Source organism: Lissotriton helveticus, chromosome 5_1, assembly GCF_964261635.1.
Source record: "Lissotriton helveticus chromosome 5_1, aLisHel1.1, whole genome shotgun sequence".
Lineage (NCBI taxonomy): Eukaryota > Metazoa > Chordata > Amphibia > Caudata > Salamandridae > Lissotriton > Lissotriton helveticus.
In genome coordinates, this window is record NC_136065.1 from 1,482,125,468 (window position 1) to 1,482,139,361 (window position 13,894).

General features: G+C 42.6%; 1 protein-coding gene across 4 annotated transcripts in view; it reads right to left on the minus strand.

The window, feature by feature from the left end:
- Positions 1–226: 226 nt before the first annotated feature.
- The window catches only part of C5_1H1orf162 (chromosome 5_1 C1orf162 homolog), a 358,091-nt gene continuing 344,423 nt past the window's right edge, over positions 227–13,894 (minus strand). For all 4 annotated transcript variants that reach the window (XM_078641275.1, XM_078641272.1, XM_078641273.1 and 1 more), the window contains exon 6: positions 227–394. In XM_078641275.1, coding sequence (XP_078497401.1) covers positions 233–394 — 162 coding nt within the window. In that variant the 3' untranslated portion in view covers positions 227–232. The remainder of the gene's footprint in view (positions 395–13,894) is intronic.

Genomic DNA, 13,894 nt, shown 5'->3' on the forward strand with positions numbered 1-13,894 from the left:
AAACTCCTAATTAGAGCATTTGCAACCAAAAAGATGCTCTGTACCTTCTAGGAAAGACCTCCTGCAGGTTGTCTTTAGTTTGTACAATACATTCAATGGTGTGCTCCTAATGGCAGTCTTTATACCCGTCATATGAATTATTCTTTCCGTGTACCTAAAATAGAAACCTGGACATTTAGAAATCATATCCAAATTATTTCATAAATAAAATACATGTACAATTAACTCAGATTCAATTTTTTATTGAAACACTTGCATATGTATCTTCATTAGACTTGCTAGGAGCGTCAATTTCAAGTTGCTTTCTCCGGTCAGAGGCATTTTTTTGAGACTCGGAATTCTGCTGAAAGGTCAGCCTGGCATATGTTAAACCCTCTTCAATTTCATTGGATGCCTGCAATAAAACACAGTGTGAAATCAGAAATAAAGTCTGTTTGTATGACTTTGGTTTTCTCTAATTCGTTATTTGTTTTACACAGTACTCTTTGTCTCTCATTGCTTTGTGTGTGCCCCTTTTCGAATTTGTTCATGATATGTTTTTTAATCAAATTGATCATTTTAATATGCTGGTAGCCAATGCACTTTTATAGACAGGATCCGATTCCTACACGGCTGTCCTCTTATCGCCTACTTTTTTTAAGCGATTAAACTCTCTGAATCACAAAGTTAATATACATCTGTATGTTTAGTCACATATAGGTATGTATGCATATTTTTGCTATTTACCATTTCCGAGTATGGATTTACACTAAGGAACAGATTTAGATGTTTCCACCTACTAAAATAAAAGAGTGCAGCCCCCTACAACCAAATTCCAAAATTACTGATAGTCACTTTGCACATTTAGACGGCCATCTCCACCACTGTCACTGTCACTAAAGATCTATCTATAGGAAAGTATAGGGAACATTATTAAAGTTTATTGTTCTTTAAGAAATTTTTTAAATTATGTTAATATATAATAGAAAAGTAAATTAGTTTAAAATATTTATTATTAACCTAAAATTAATACAATGAAATGTTACTACATATTCACACATCAAATTGAAGGTGCACTAAATAATTCTTATAATTGAAGTATCACAATATAATTAATAAATAATTTGTAAACCATAATGTACAAAAAAATCCCACCATCATTAACATTTTTATTCTGAATTACTATGTACTAAATTTTGTTAAATGTTATGATTAGAATTAATTTAATTCATTTAAATTTGATAGGTTAATAATCGATATTTAAAACTAATTTACTTTTTTATTATATTTTAATATAATTTTAAAATGTCTTAAAGAATAATAAACTTTAATAAGGTTCCCTATATTTTCCTATAGATAGATCTTTAGTGACAAGATTGTCGTTGATAGCCAACTACCCTTGTTGTTACCTGCAGTAAGTCCCACATAGTGGGAGTGCTAAGACATCTAAGGAAGACATGCCCCCTTTCTCCACACACTTCCTGGCAGACTACGGGATGGGGATGAAGTCCAATTTACTCCTGAGGGACTTTGGGGGCCAAGAAGCCCTCTTGGTACCTCCTCTAAGTCCAATGCAGTGGAATTTCTGACCACTGGTCCGAGGCCCAGCACCCTTTCTCCGCCACTCTGCAAACGTGACTGCTACTTAAAGAAGCATCTTTCTGCACCTCTGACTTAGAGGTAGTTTTAATCCCCCTGCCCTATTATGTACTGGGTGCCAGTACTGCGTAGAACTTTAACAAATATCAGTGAACAATGAATCAAACAATTGTTCTAGAAACGACCTCCAATTCAGTCTGTATAAATCTATTAATTAAATTGTTTTTTTAAGAAAGATTTTTTGTTAGAAATATTCTTATTTACAATAGAGCAAAATTCGATATACAGTTTATTTACACCATAGGTTTTATTTTCTATTTTCAAACAGAGAGGGGGAATCTTCACCAAAGGGTTTAGAAATAATAAGAAAAAAGTAGAAATTTCTTATTCAAAACATGCAGTCACATTGCCACATTCATTCTGTGATACTTTCATACACGTACCTCAATCATTCACTCAGAGGACATTCAAGGAAATTATTCGGTATTTATGAATCGGTAAATATGAAGGAGGGAGATGTAGGTGGATTTTATTTTTTAATTACCGAATCGGTAATATTCGGTATTTACCGATTCGGTACATACCGAATCGGTATTGCCCATTGATTCCTATGGGCCTTGAAGCCCATAGGAATCAATGGGCAATACCGATTAGGTATTTACCGAATCGGTAAATACCGAATCCTGCAAGGGTGCAGGGGGTGTCACTTTGACACCCTTCAGCACCCCAAGTAAAGGCATGTGTGACATGTGGCACACATACATGCCCTAAAGGCATGTCTGTGTGTCACATTGCACAGTGTGCATGCACAGATGTGCATGCACACCCGGATTCGGTATTTTACCACTCTCAGGAGTGTCACCTACATTTTGATTTACCGATTCGGTAAAATTACCGATTCTGTATTTTACAGAATCGGTAAATTTACCGAATCGGTAAATTTACCGATTCTGTAAAATAATGGCCCAAATACCGAATTCGGCCGTTACCGACCGGTATTAGGGCTCTTACATCTGGCCCCAAGTCCCCTGTCATGAAGTAAAACAAGATAAATAGTATAAGGAGGCAGGGAATGGATACCCCAACCCCCGCCTCCCCTAGGCCCCATGGAGTAGATCCAGAGGGACCATGCCCCCCCAGACAAAAATATTTTCTTACAAAGGAAAAAAATGCTGCGATCCCACTGGACTCCCATGGGATGAAAAGAAAAATGCCACCGGGGTCACATTTACTATGTTTATGCCCCTGGAGAGCCCACCCCCAGGGCTGTATTCATAAAAGGAGGGACTGTGTGGTCCCCCCTACAAGGGCCGCTAAAAGTCAATGGGCTGAAATTAGTTTATATAAGGAGAATGAACGGCCCCCCTCCCTGAGCCTCCAGAGGCCAAGGGTAGCCCATCCACGGGGCTGAAATTAGTTTATTCTAGGAAGGGGCATGCGGCACCCTCCCGTGATGGGAGCATTTTTTTAATCTCCCACCAAGCAGGAGCAAATGCCAAGTCCCTTCCCAGTGGGCAGGAGCTTTACAGATGCTCCTGCCAGCTGGGACAAGACTTTTGATCCGTTTCCCTGTTTGCACTGATGCAGGCAAGGAAACAGATCAAAATATTGCTCGTGCCTGTAGCGAGCATTAGTGGTTGCTCCCAGGAAGGAGCAATGCCAGCTCCCGCTGCATGCGAGTAGCCGGCTGGGGCTGCTGGGGACTTTGGCTTCCCCCTATGACCCTCAACAAATGTATGGTGGGTGCACTGGATGGGAACCAGGGCCCCCTCCCTTAATAGTATGGGCCCAGGGGAAGGGGGTCACCAGTGCTGATAACTGCTCAATGAGGGGGGCATGGGCCCTAGGTGCCTAAAGAGGCCCTGGGTGCCTAAAGAGGCTCTGGTAGGGGGGCACATGGCACCCTCCTCGTTTCTTACCTATCTGTACAACCCTTGGGGATGGGGTGTCTAGGACTAAAGAGGCTCAAGCATTGGGGTTGCGCAGCCCCTTCCTATTTATTTTTTAGAGTTGGCCCTGAGGATGGGGTCCCCAGGGAGTAACAAGGCTCAGGGTAGGGGGCCACGCGGTCACCGTCCCCTTTATTTAAAACAATAAGGCCACAGGGCCATATAAGGTTCGGAGAGGGGGGCATACAGCCCCCTCTCCCTTTTATTTAACAAAAGACCCAGGGGATGGGGTCCCCAGGGTCTACTAAGATTTAGGGATGGGGTCCCCAGGGTCAAATGAGGACTGGGGAGTAGACTACGCTTCCCCTTTCCCCTTTCCCCTTTACAATATATATGGCTCTGAGAGATGGGTCCACAGAGCCATAAAAGGTTAGATGAGTGGGGCCATGTGGCCACCTTCCCTTTGAAAAAAAAAGCCCTTGACCTTAGGTCCTCAGCATCAGGCCCTTTGGCCAACCCCCCTGTGCAGTGCCCGAAGGCCGAGCGCAGCGTGGGGTTGGCTGGAAGCGGGAGGTTGGCCGAGGGCCTGGCAAGAGACCAGGCCCTGTGACCTACCCCCGCTGTGAACAAACAAAGGCCCTGCACAGTGTGGGATTGTCTGACTCTGAGGACAATCATCCACTGCTGCTGGCAGTTGGATTTATGTATGGTAATTAAATATTGTTTTATGTTAAAAAGACCCTAGAAATTCACTGAAAAAAACAAAGGTTGTAGTAATGTTATAGTTAGGTGAAATGTTCAGTACCAACGTGATGTTTTAAACACTTTAAACAACAGAAATTCATCAGTATAGATATAGTTATCTCAAGTAACTATAATTCCTGCTCTAAGGTAACTATAACTTGCGCCCTCGCTATGCACTGCTAATTACCCAACATATTACATCACTTGTAAAATTTTTGTTGACATCATTAATAATATCACTACAACATTCGCAGTGAACCTATTGAAGCAAAACTGCGCATGTCGGAGGCGCAAGTTATTGTTATCTTAGAGTACAAGTTATAGTTGCTTGAGAAAACTATAACTAGTAAATTTCAGTTGTGTTTAAAGTTTATAACGTTATGTGGTTACTAAACATTTCAGCTATCTATAATGTTACTTTTTTCCCCAGCAAAAAAACAAGAAGTATATATATATATATATATATATATATATATATATATATATATATATATATATATATATATATATATATATATATATATATATATATCCAAACAACGATCACCTTCACCAAGTAATCCAAGGACACAGCGGGGTGCTTGTCAGGAAGCCTTTATTCACAGGAAACAGCTAAGCATTATGCATTTCGGCTTTACGCCTTCCTCAGATGCCGCTGGTTGACCTGGGAAACACCTCCTCCCACCTTTTGAACTCATTGTGGCGCTCCCGTTAGTGGGAGATCAGCTGACCCAACTGCCGAGGGAAACTACAGTCCATGTAAAAACTTCAGTTCCCAATGTACATCTCGGTGGTAAGTACCACAGCCGGATCACTATTAGTCCATGTGGACGCTGAAAATTGCCTCTCAAAGGTGGGGCCGTGTAGAAGCTGGTGTCCCCTTAATTGCAGTGTTAAGGCGTCCCTCGGGCCCCCAACGCCTCAGCCTCAATACACGAAACAAGCCGGGCTGTGAAGAGAGTGCAATCATCCCTCTTCCCCGTGCAGTCACGGCCTGTCAGTGACAGCAGCCACTTGCGAGGCTCGATCATGAGGCGGTCTCGGGAGAATTTCAATACCTTGAAAGCCACAGTTTGTTTGCCAGCAGGCTCCCGGAATACTTGTAAGGCGGGTCCTTGTAACGCCCTCCTGGCAGACGCGTAAATATCCAAACAACGATCACCTTCACCAAGTAATCCAAGGACACAGCGGGGTGCTTGTCAGGAAGCCTTTATTCACAGGAAACAGCTAAGCATTATGCATTTCGGCTTTACGCCTTCCTCAGATGCCGCTGGTTGATACAGATATTCAAACAGTTTAGTCACTATCCACTATATTTAGTGAGACACTATAAATTGGTCAAGTAAACAGTCAATTACACTGCTACTAAATCCTCCATCCAAATATTTATTTTTATATATCCACTCATTCTTCAATGCAAATTGCTATATATATAATACATATTCAAATAACGAAGCAAACCACATTCACTGGATGATGTCATCAGTGATGTCATTTGAGATGTCATCAGTGATGTTACTGACCATGTCATGTGATGTCACTGACTATGTCATGAATGATGAAATATGTGACATCATCAGCAGTGGATTGCGGGTGCGCGAAATATAGTTAGTACAACTAACTATATAGGAGCAAATTCAATGGTTTTGTATGAGTGAAATGTCCAGCTAACTATAACACCCCTAAAACTTATAGTTTTTTGAGTGAATTTTAAAGGCTAATTCCTAACTATATAAGGCTTGAAACCTATGGTTTTTTCAGTGAATTTCAAAGGTTTTTTAAATGCTAATTCCTAACTATATAAGGCCTGAAACCTATGGTTTTTTCAGTGAATTTCAAAGGTTTTTTAAATGCTAATTCCTAACTATATAAGGCCTGAAACCTATGTTTTTTTCAGTGAATTGCAAAGGTTTTTTTAATGCTAATTCCTAACTATATAAGACCTGAAAGCCCACCAGGAATCTCAAGTATGCACCAGGGGACTGCATTGCAGAGAGGTGTAATGAAGCCACGCCCCTTGTTACACCTCTCTGCAACGCGGCCCCCGTGCATGTTTGAAGAGGGGGAACTAATTCCCCTTGCATACTGGGGGCCCCTGGGGGCCAACTAGCCCACCTTGAACCTCCAGTATGCGCCTGGGGGCTACATTGCAGAGGTGTAATGAGGCTATGCCCCTTGTTACACCTCTCTGCTACGCAGCCCCATGGCGCGTTTGCAGAGGGGGAACTAATTCCCCTTGCATACTGGGGGTCCCTGGGGGCCAACTAGCCCACCAGGAGCCTCCAGTATGCGCCAGGGGGCTGCATTGCAGAGAGGTGTAATGAGGCCACACCCTTTTTTACACCTCTCTGCAACGCAGCCCCCGTGCATGTTTGAAGAGGGGGAACTAATTCCCCTTGCATACTGGGAGTCCCTGGGGGCCAACTAGCCCACCTGGAACCTCCAGTATGCGCCAGGGGGCTGCATTGCACAGAGGTGTAATGAGGCTATGCCTCTTTTTACACCTCTCTGCAACGCAGGCCACTGGCGCATTTGCAGAGGGGGGCTAATTCCCTGGGTCATATCTGCCCAAACGCCGAAATTCCGAATGATTGAAAATGATTTTTTTGAGAAAAATTTGGATTTGGATTATCATGTCCTATACTTTGGAATTTTTGAAAGACTGACTTTGAGGATGCTATAAATTACTCAAGTCTGCCCAAATTGTGTGGGTAAAATGGATACCTAGTCACTTTGAATAGGAATGTACTTACGTCTCGTCTAACATTTGGAAGAAATATCTAGTTGTATGACAACAGGATACCGACATAACTTGAAGGAAATAAGAACGCCCTGAAGAAGTCCTGTTGTACAGAACGAAACGCGTCAGCTGGCTGTGGTACATAAACTTAAGGAAAATAAAAGCATTTGAATATACACCAAGATTCAGCTCTTCAATAAGGACTCTAAGTGATATGATTTGATCGGACTTATTGTGCAAGTGGTGCTGTGCCAAACTTTGGAATATTCTCCACTACTCTCTACTACTTACTCTCTACTACTCCACTTCTCTCTAATTCTCACTCTCTACTACTCATTCTCTACTACTCTACTACTCTCTACTACTCTCTCTCTACTACTCACTCCCTACTACTCACTATCTACTACTCTCTACTACTCACTCTCTACTACTCTCTACTCTCTACTACTCACTCTCTACTACTCTCTCTCTACTACTCACTCTTTACTACTCACTATCTACTACTCTCTACAACTCACTCTCTACTTCTCACTCTCTACTACTCACTCTCTACTACTCTCTCTCTACTACTCTCTACTACTCACTCTCTACTACTCTCTTTCTACTACTCACTCTCTACTACTCTCTACTATTCTCTCTCTCTGCTACTCACTCTCTACTACTCTCTACTACTCACTCTTTACTACTCTCTACTACTCACTTTCTCCTGCTCTCTACTACTCACTCTACTACTTACTCACTACTACTCTCTACTACTCACTCTCTACTACTCACTCTCTACTATTCTCTACTACTCACTCTACTATTCACTCTATTACTCTCTACTACTCACTCTCTGCTACTCTCTCTACTGCTCTCTACTACTCTCTACTACTCACTCTCTACTTTATTACTCACTCTCTTCTCTCTACCTCTCTACCTCTCTCTACTTCTCTCTCTACTAGTCTCAACCTCTCTACCTCTACCTCTCTACCTCTACCTCTCTACCTCTCTCTACACGCACACATATATATATATGCATATGCATTTATGTATGTGTATATTACCTACTGGCGGTCGCCAGTAGGTATATATAGTTAGGATTTTTTCTCTATGGGTTTTTTGAAAATTCTATGTCTAATAACTTTGGCGTTTGTGGACGGAATTGGCTGAAATTTTCAGGAAAATGGCACATTTTGTTTCTGAGCAGCCCCTGAAAATTTTGGGGGGGTTCGTCAAGGGGGGGCCGAGAAAAAAGGGGGGTCCCAAAACGCGTTTTTCCCATGTTAATTTCCATAGGGCGGTTGGCCTCACTTTTAGCCCGAACGGCTGAATGGATTTGCACGAAACTTGGCAAAATTGTAGGGACTGGTAGCCCGATGTGCCTTTTGTAGGTCTCAATATATGTGCTCCAGTGGATTTTGAGAAATTAACGTTTAAAAAAATATATATATCTGTAACAGCGGACCGGGCAGCGCTCTGGTTCGCGGACTTTTCGCGCAACGGAGCTTTGTGAAGCGAAGCTGATTGGTTCTCCGGCGTCTGTCAACATTCCAAACAGTCCGTAGCGGCCGCCATCTTGTCTCTCGGTAGGATCGAGAGACAAGAGGAGGTCAAAACAAAGGGGGAAATAACTATAAGGGGGCATAGTAGATCCTCGCTGACCCCCTAGGTTTGATGTGGAGGTTTTAAAAGGGCCCCGCGGGGCAAAAAAAAATAATAATAATAATAATCGAACGGCTGAATGGATTTGCACGAAACTTGGCAAAATATTAGGGACTGGTAGCCCGATGTGCCTTTGCTAGGTCTCAATATATGTGCTCCAGTGGATTTTGAGAAATTAACGTTCAAAAAAAGATATATATCTGTAACAGCGCTCCGCTTCGCGTAACGGAGGTTTGCGAAGCTGATTGGTCATTCTGTCACTGGGCTATAGTTGGGCTACATCTGGCTGATATTTGGGCTACATTTGTTTTTTTGTGTGTCTGGCGGCCATCTTTGGGCTACATTGGGCTGCATTGGGCTTCATTGGGCTACATTCGGCTAATTAGCAAATAGCTCATCGCAAACTAGGAATGGTAAAGAATCGCTATTTATTCCTTAAAGTTCGCTATTTAGGAAATGCAAAAAACTTTGATGATACATATGGCGGTTCATCTCTAACAAGATAAGAAGCATAGGGATACATTTATGATGACTGGCGCATCACCAGGGATGTGTTAGTCATTCTGTGCCGCTGTTCCGTCACCTATGGTGTGCTGCATTTACAATGCGGCGCATCATGGGGCAAAAACAGCACAGATGCGTGATGTATCTGTGCCGTAAAGGTGGCGCATTGCTGGAGTTGTATCGCAAGTGTGATGAAGCTCCAGCAAGGGTCGGGGGTGCCCCTGTCGCAGGGTTTCTGTTCTCACACAGAACTGTGGACAGAGGATTGGAACCTCGGCGAATGCATTGCTGGAGTTGTATCGCAAGTGTGATGAAGCTCCAGCAAGGGTCGGGGGTGCCCCTGTTGCAGGGTTTCTGTTCTCACACAGAACTGTGGACAGAGGATTGGAACCTCGGCGAATTAGGGTGTCCCAAAACTCACGTTAGTAATCAAAAACTCCTTAGCAAGCTAGGTACAGTGTCACATTGGATATAACAAACTCTCAATGTTTAGACAATCCAGAATATGAACTTATAGTACCTCAGGATACGTGGAACTCATGAACAGTCGGTCGTTATAGATTTCTTAGAAACCAGAACATGGAGTTAAGAAGAACAGATGTGTATTTGAAATGTTTATTTACTAATGCCGTCTTCTCAGGCGTAGTACCTTAGATAATAAAAGTACACATATTATCAGTAGCAAAATTACCAGCATAGTTACTAGTACATAAAAAGTGAATGGTGATAGTATGTTAACATGCTGTACATGAATAAGAGTTAGCAACACTTATAAGCAGCCGCGGGCCGTGGAGGGAGTTACGGTGAGGCAGGGAGGCGGGGAGGGGGAGAAGCAGGGTGGAGAATACAAGTACACATATTATCAGTAGCAAAATTACCAGCATAGTTACTAGTACATAAAAAGCGAATGGTGACAGTATGTTAACATGCTGTAAATGAATAAGAGTTAGCAACACTTATAAGCAGCCGCGGGCCGTGGAGGGAGTTACGGTGGGGCAGGGAGGCGGGGAGGGGGAGGGGCAAGGTAGAGAGGGCTCCACCCTGCTTCTCCCCCTCCCCGCCTCCCTGCCCCATCGTAACTCCCTCCACGGCCCGCGGCTGCTTATATCTCACCCTCCCTAATACACATATTATATTATTTGCTAAGAAGGTCTCTTTGTGTTGGTTTAGGGCGTGCCTATACTTTAGTGTCTTAGATTTGAAGGAATCACATCAGCATACACCAGCTCTCTCTTCATGTGAACCGCATCAACTGTTGTGTATGTGTGTTCGGCAAAGCAATATAAAACCCGCCTCATGCCCAGAATTGGCAGAAGTTGCACTTATGTTATGAGTATGAAGTCGTGGAGATCAGACCTCATAACAATTCTGTATCGTGTTGTTCTTGAAACTTTAGCACTCGCTGTACAGATATAGTTTAACAAGTAAAGCAGATAGTAGACCAATAACATATTATTCTCATGTAAACCACGATGAACTACTAGGTGGAAAGCTAAAGCAACAACTAAGTGTCGTGTGCAGAAGTTGCAAAAAAGGAAAAATGGCGTTTAAACCGGTAATGAGCCCATGCTAACTTAACACGGTGTAAAGATATCCAGGACCTAGATGACACCTCCTCATGATCCGGAAACGAACTGAATAAGATAATAGAAGTGCCATCTCATGAGAGCAGATTGCAAGTTTATATGTGGACGGTCCGCAAGGTAAAGCATTAAAAACTAGGAAAATTTAATGCTAAAGAAAAATAAAACAGCCAAGTACTTTATCGAGTCTTAAGCCAATAGGCAAGGTAAATAATAAAAACTTGACAAATAAGTCAATGAATTGTCAATGAAATGCTAGTACTCAGCATATCAAACATGAAAAAGGTCTATGACATAACTGTGTATGCAAAATAAGCTGCAACAGCCTCCAATAGGAAGTCACCGTCTTCATCCGAAAACAGTTCAGCCATCCAATTTAAAAGCGGAAAAGAACATACGTGCTCTCCCAGCACCGGATCCTCTATCACCATCAGAGGACAGCTCGGTGGGTTTTCAAGAAAGCTCTGTTCCAAGAAAGACTGTGCTGCCGCCAGTAAATTCCAGGGACCAAGTAGTCCATGCATCAATGCCACAGCCATAATCCTTTCGCCAGGACAAACCAACTCGTGAGTAATGATAGGAGTCATCAGCTGATTAAAGTCGACGTCAGGAGAAACCGGTCCGCAGAGACACAAATCAATGGCCCAATCGAAATCACAGGTCAGGCAGTGAAATACAGGCTGGACACAGGTGAAGTAGGAGAACCGAAAAGATAATCCATATGCCGTGCTTAATATCGCCAACGGCATTGTGCCATAATATTCTAGCATGCGATTGCGGAACAGTGTCAGTAGCTGCAGGGTCGGAGGTTGCATAGGAGGGACATCCATATTTAAAAATGTAAAAAAGCACAAGAGCGTCCGCTGGTAATGCAAGTAAAAATGCCAATCCACGAACCAGAGTGCAGAAAATACAATGAAAGGAAGCAGGGATGACTCCAAAGATTTTCTCAAATGAAGTCACGAGACCACTGGTAACAACTTTAAAAAAGTGTGCCAGGGACTTTGTGGAGGATGCGTTAAAGATAGTCGGAAACATGTTGCTGAAATTGAAAGGCAAATCTTAATTGAAAAGGGTGTGCACCTCTGTACGGGTGTTCGCTATGTGAAGTACGAAAGTTTCACGGGCCGAACTCAAGGCCACCTCTCTCTGAGACAAAAGAGCTCTTATTCTTGCCATGCCGTTGAAACGTGTCCCAAGGTTGGTATTTGTGGCCAGATTGAAAACTCCCTATGTTCATGTGTGGGAGGAAATAGAACATTTCTGCAGCAAATAACCCGTTCACTTACTGTTACGATAAAAGGAATACTTTTAATTAACTCAGAACAATCTTCATTATTGAGCATCAAATAACTACCATTTTCCAACAACTTGAACGTGGGGATGATAGCAGGAACTGGCGTGCCTTGCAACACGCAAGCCATATTTGGTCGGTGTTTGTTGCATGAACCGTGTAACTGTATGTGCCTACACATTAGTGAATGATCTGGCGTCTCAGTGCATTCCTCTCCATTCAGATAAACTTCTTGATCATCTTTGAAACATCTGTATGTGTATGGAAGCGACCAGACCTCATGAAGAAAAGCACTACCTAAAGGTTCATAACGACCTATTGGTATATATTTCATACAATTTGAAAACTTATATAAAGCAAAAGGCAGCGTTATTAAACCGTGGATAAGGCATGTTGCCAAAAAACCCGCAATCCTCTGCTGATGATGTCACTGAGCATGTCATGAATGATGTAATATGTGACATCATCAGCAGTGGATTACGGGTAATGGTATCTCTAGTTTACTCCCTTATAGCTGTCTTTCTTTTAACATAAGTGTCTGTTTCCTTCCCTTATACTTACTGTTTTTGGTTCGCTTCCGGTTCGCGAACTGGGAAGCGAACTAAGAGAAATAGAGGTTGGCACAGTTCCAAATATTGTACCAATTTTTTAATAACGGGGAGGTAGTTCTGAAAAGAACTTTTTTTTTTATTTTTCTGAACATTTTTTTACTGTTTTTGAATTTTTCGGAACAGTTTTATATTTTTTTGGGTTTTTCTTGGAGGGGGCAATGAAAACGATTCATTGTAAAGGGCTCAACAGGAGCAACAAAACAAAAAAAAGAAGTATTTATTATTTGGGGCGTTTCGGACAAACTTGCATATGATAGTCAATAGCTCTGTTGATCAGAGTGATGCTTTTTTCTCCGTAGGAAATGAATCCATCGCAAAATGCGCAGATGTGTTTTACATCACCAAATCTCATTTGTATATTTGGCACCATCTCCCTGCCCTCTGGTCCCGTTACTTCCGGTACAACAGATCTTCTGGCCATAATAGGGAGATTATCTAGGTCGTTCCGAAACTGTGCAGCACTGTAGTTGTTAGGATGCCACCTAGTCATATGGCGATGCATTGTGTAGTTTCCGAAACTGTATTTTTTGTCGGTCCCTCTGGACAGTCTATCTTGACATATAAGGCAAGTTACGTATCTTGCATTTACTTTTTTCTGACCTTTGGGAATTTTAAAAAATTGCCAAATGAAGTTTTCTTTCCGGTGAGACGTCCTGGGCTGCTCAGGCAAAAACTGCCTCTCTTCGTGCTCGTCCTCCTGTTCCTCTTCTTCTTCTTCTTGTTGAATTACAACTTGAGCAGGTGGTCCACTCTTCCTTGGATGTGGTGGAGGTGGTGGGGAAGCACCAGCTGAAGCTACTAAAGAAGCCATTGCTCAGTGATCACAAAGGGTCTTTCTCTCACAATGATGAAAGTCAGAGTGAGGAAAGAAGGAGGGATTTTCATCATTTGGGAAAAACAAGAGTTCTCAACCAATCAAAAGTGTTCATTTTAGATTATATGACCTAGTCTTACATCATTAGGAAACCAAAAGTGAAATGAACCAATGAAAAGTGTTATTACCAAGTCACATGACTTGCTGTGTTTACGTTAAGCGCTTTGCAGGGCCTCCCGGTTTGCTTCCAGAAACCTGCGCTTTGCGACTCGCTTCGCGTACCAGTTCGCTAACGTAGTACGTCATATGACGTATCACGCGACAACGTGAAACGTCATGCGGACGGGAGGCGTCACGATGTTGTTTTGTAACGCGGCACTTGCGGTAAAGAAACGTTTACCGGCTCGCGGTCTATTTCGCGGCATCAAGGTCAGCTAACGGGAAGCTTCCCGATTTGCGAAGCGGGAACGAAGAAAAAAAAATATTAAAAAAA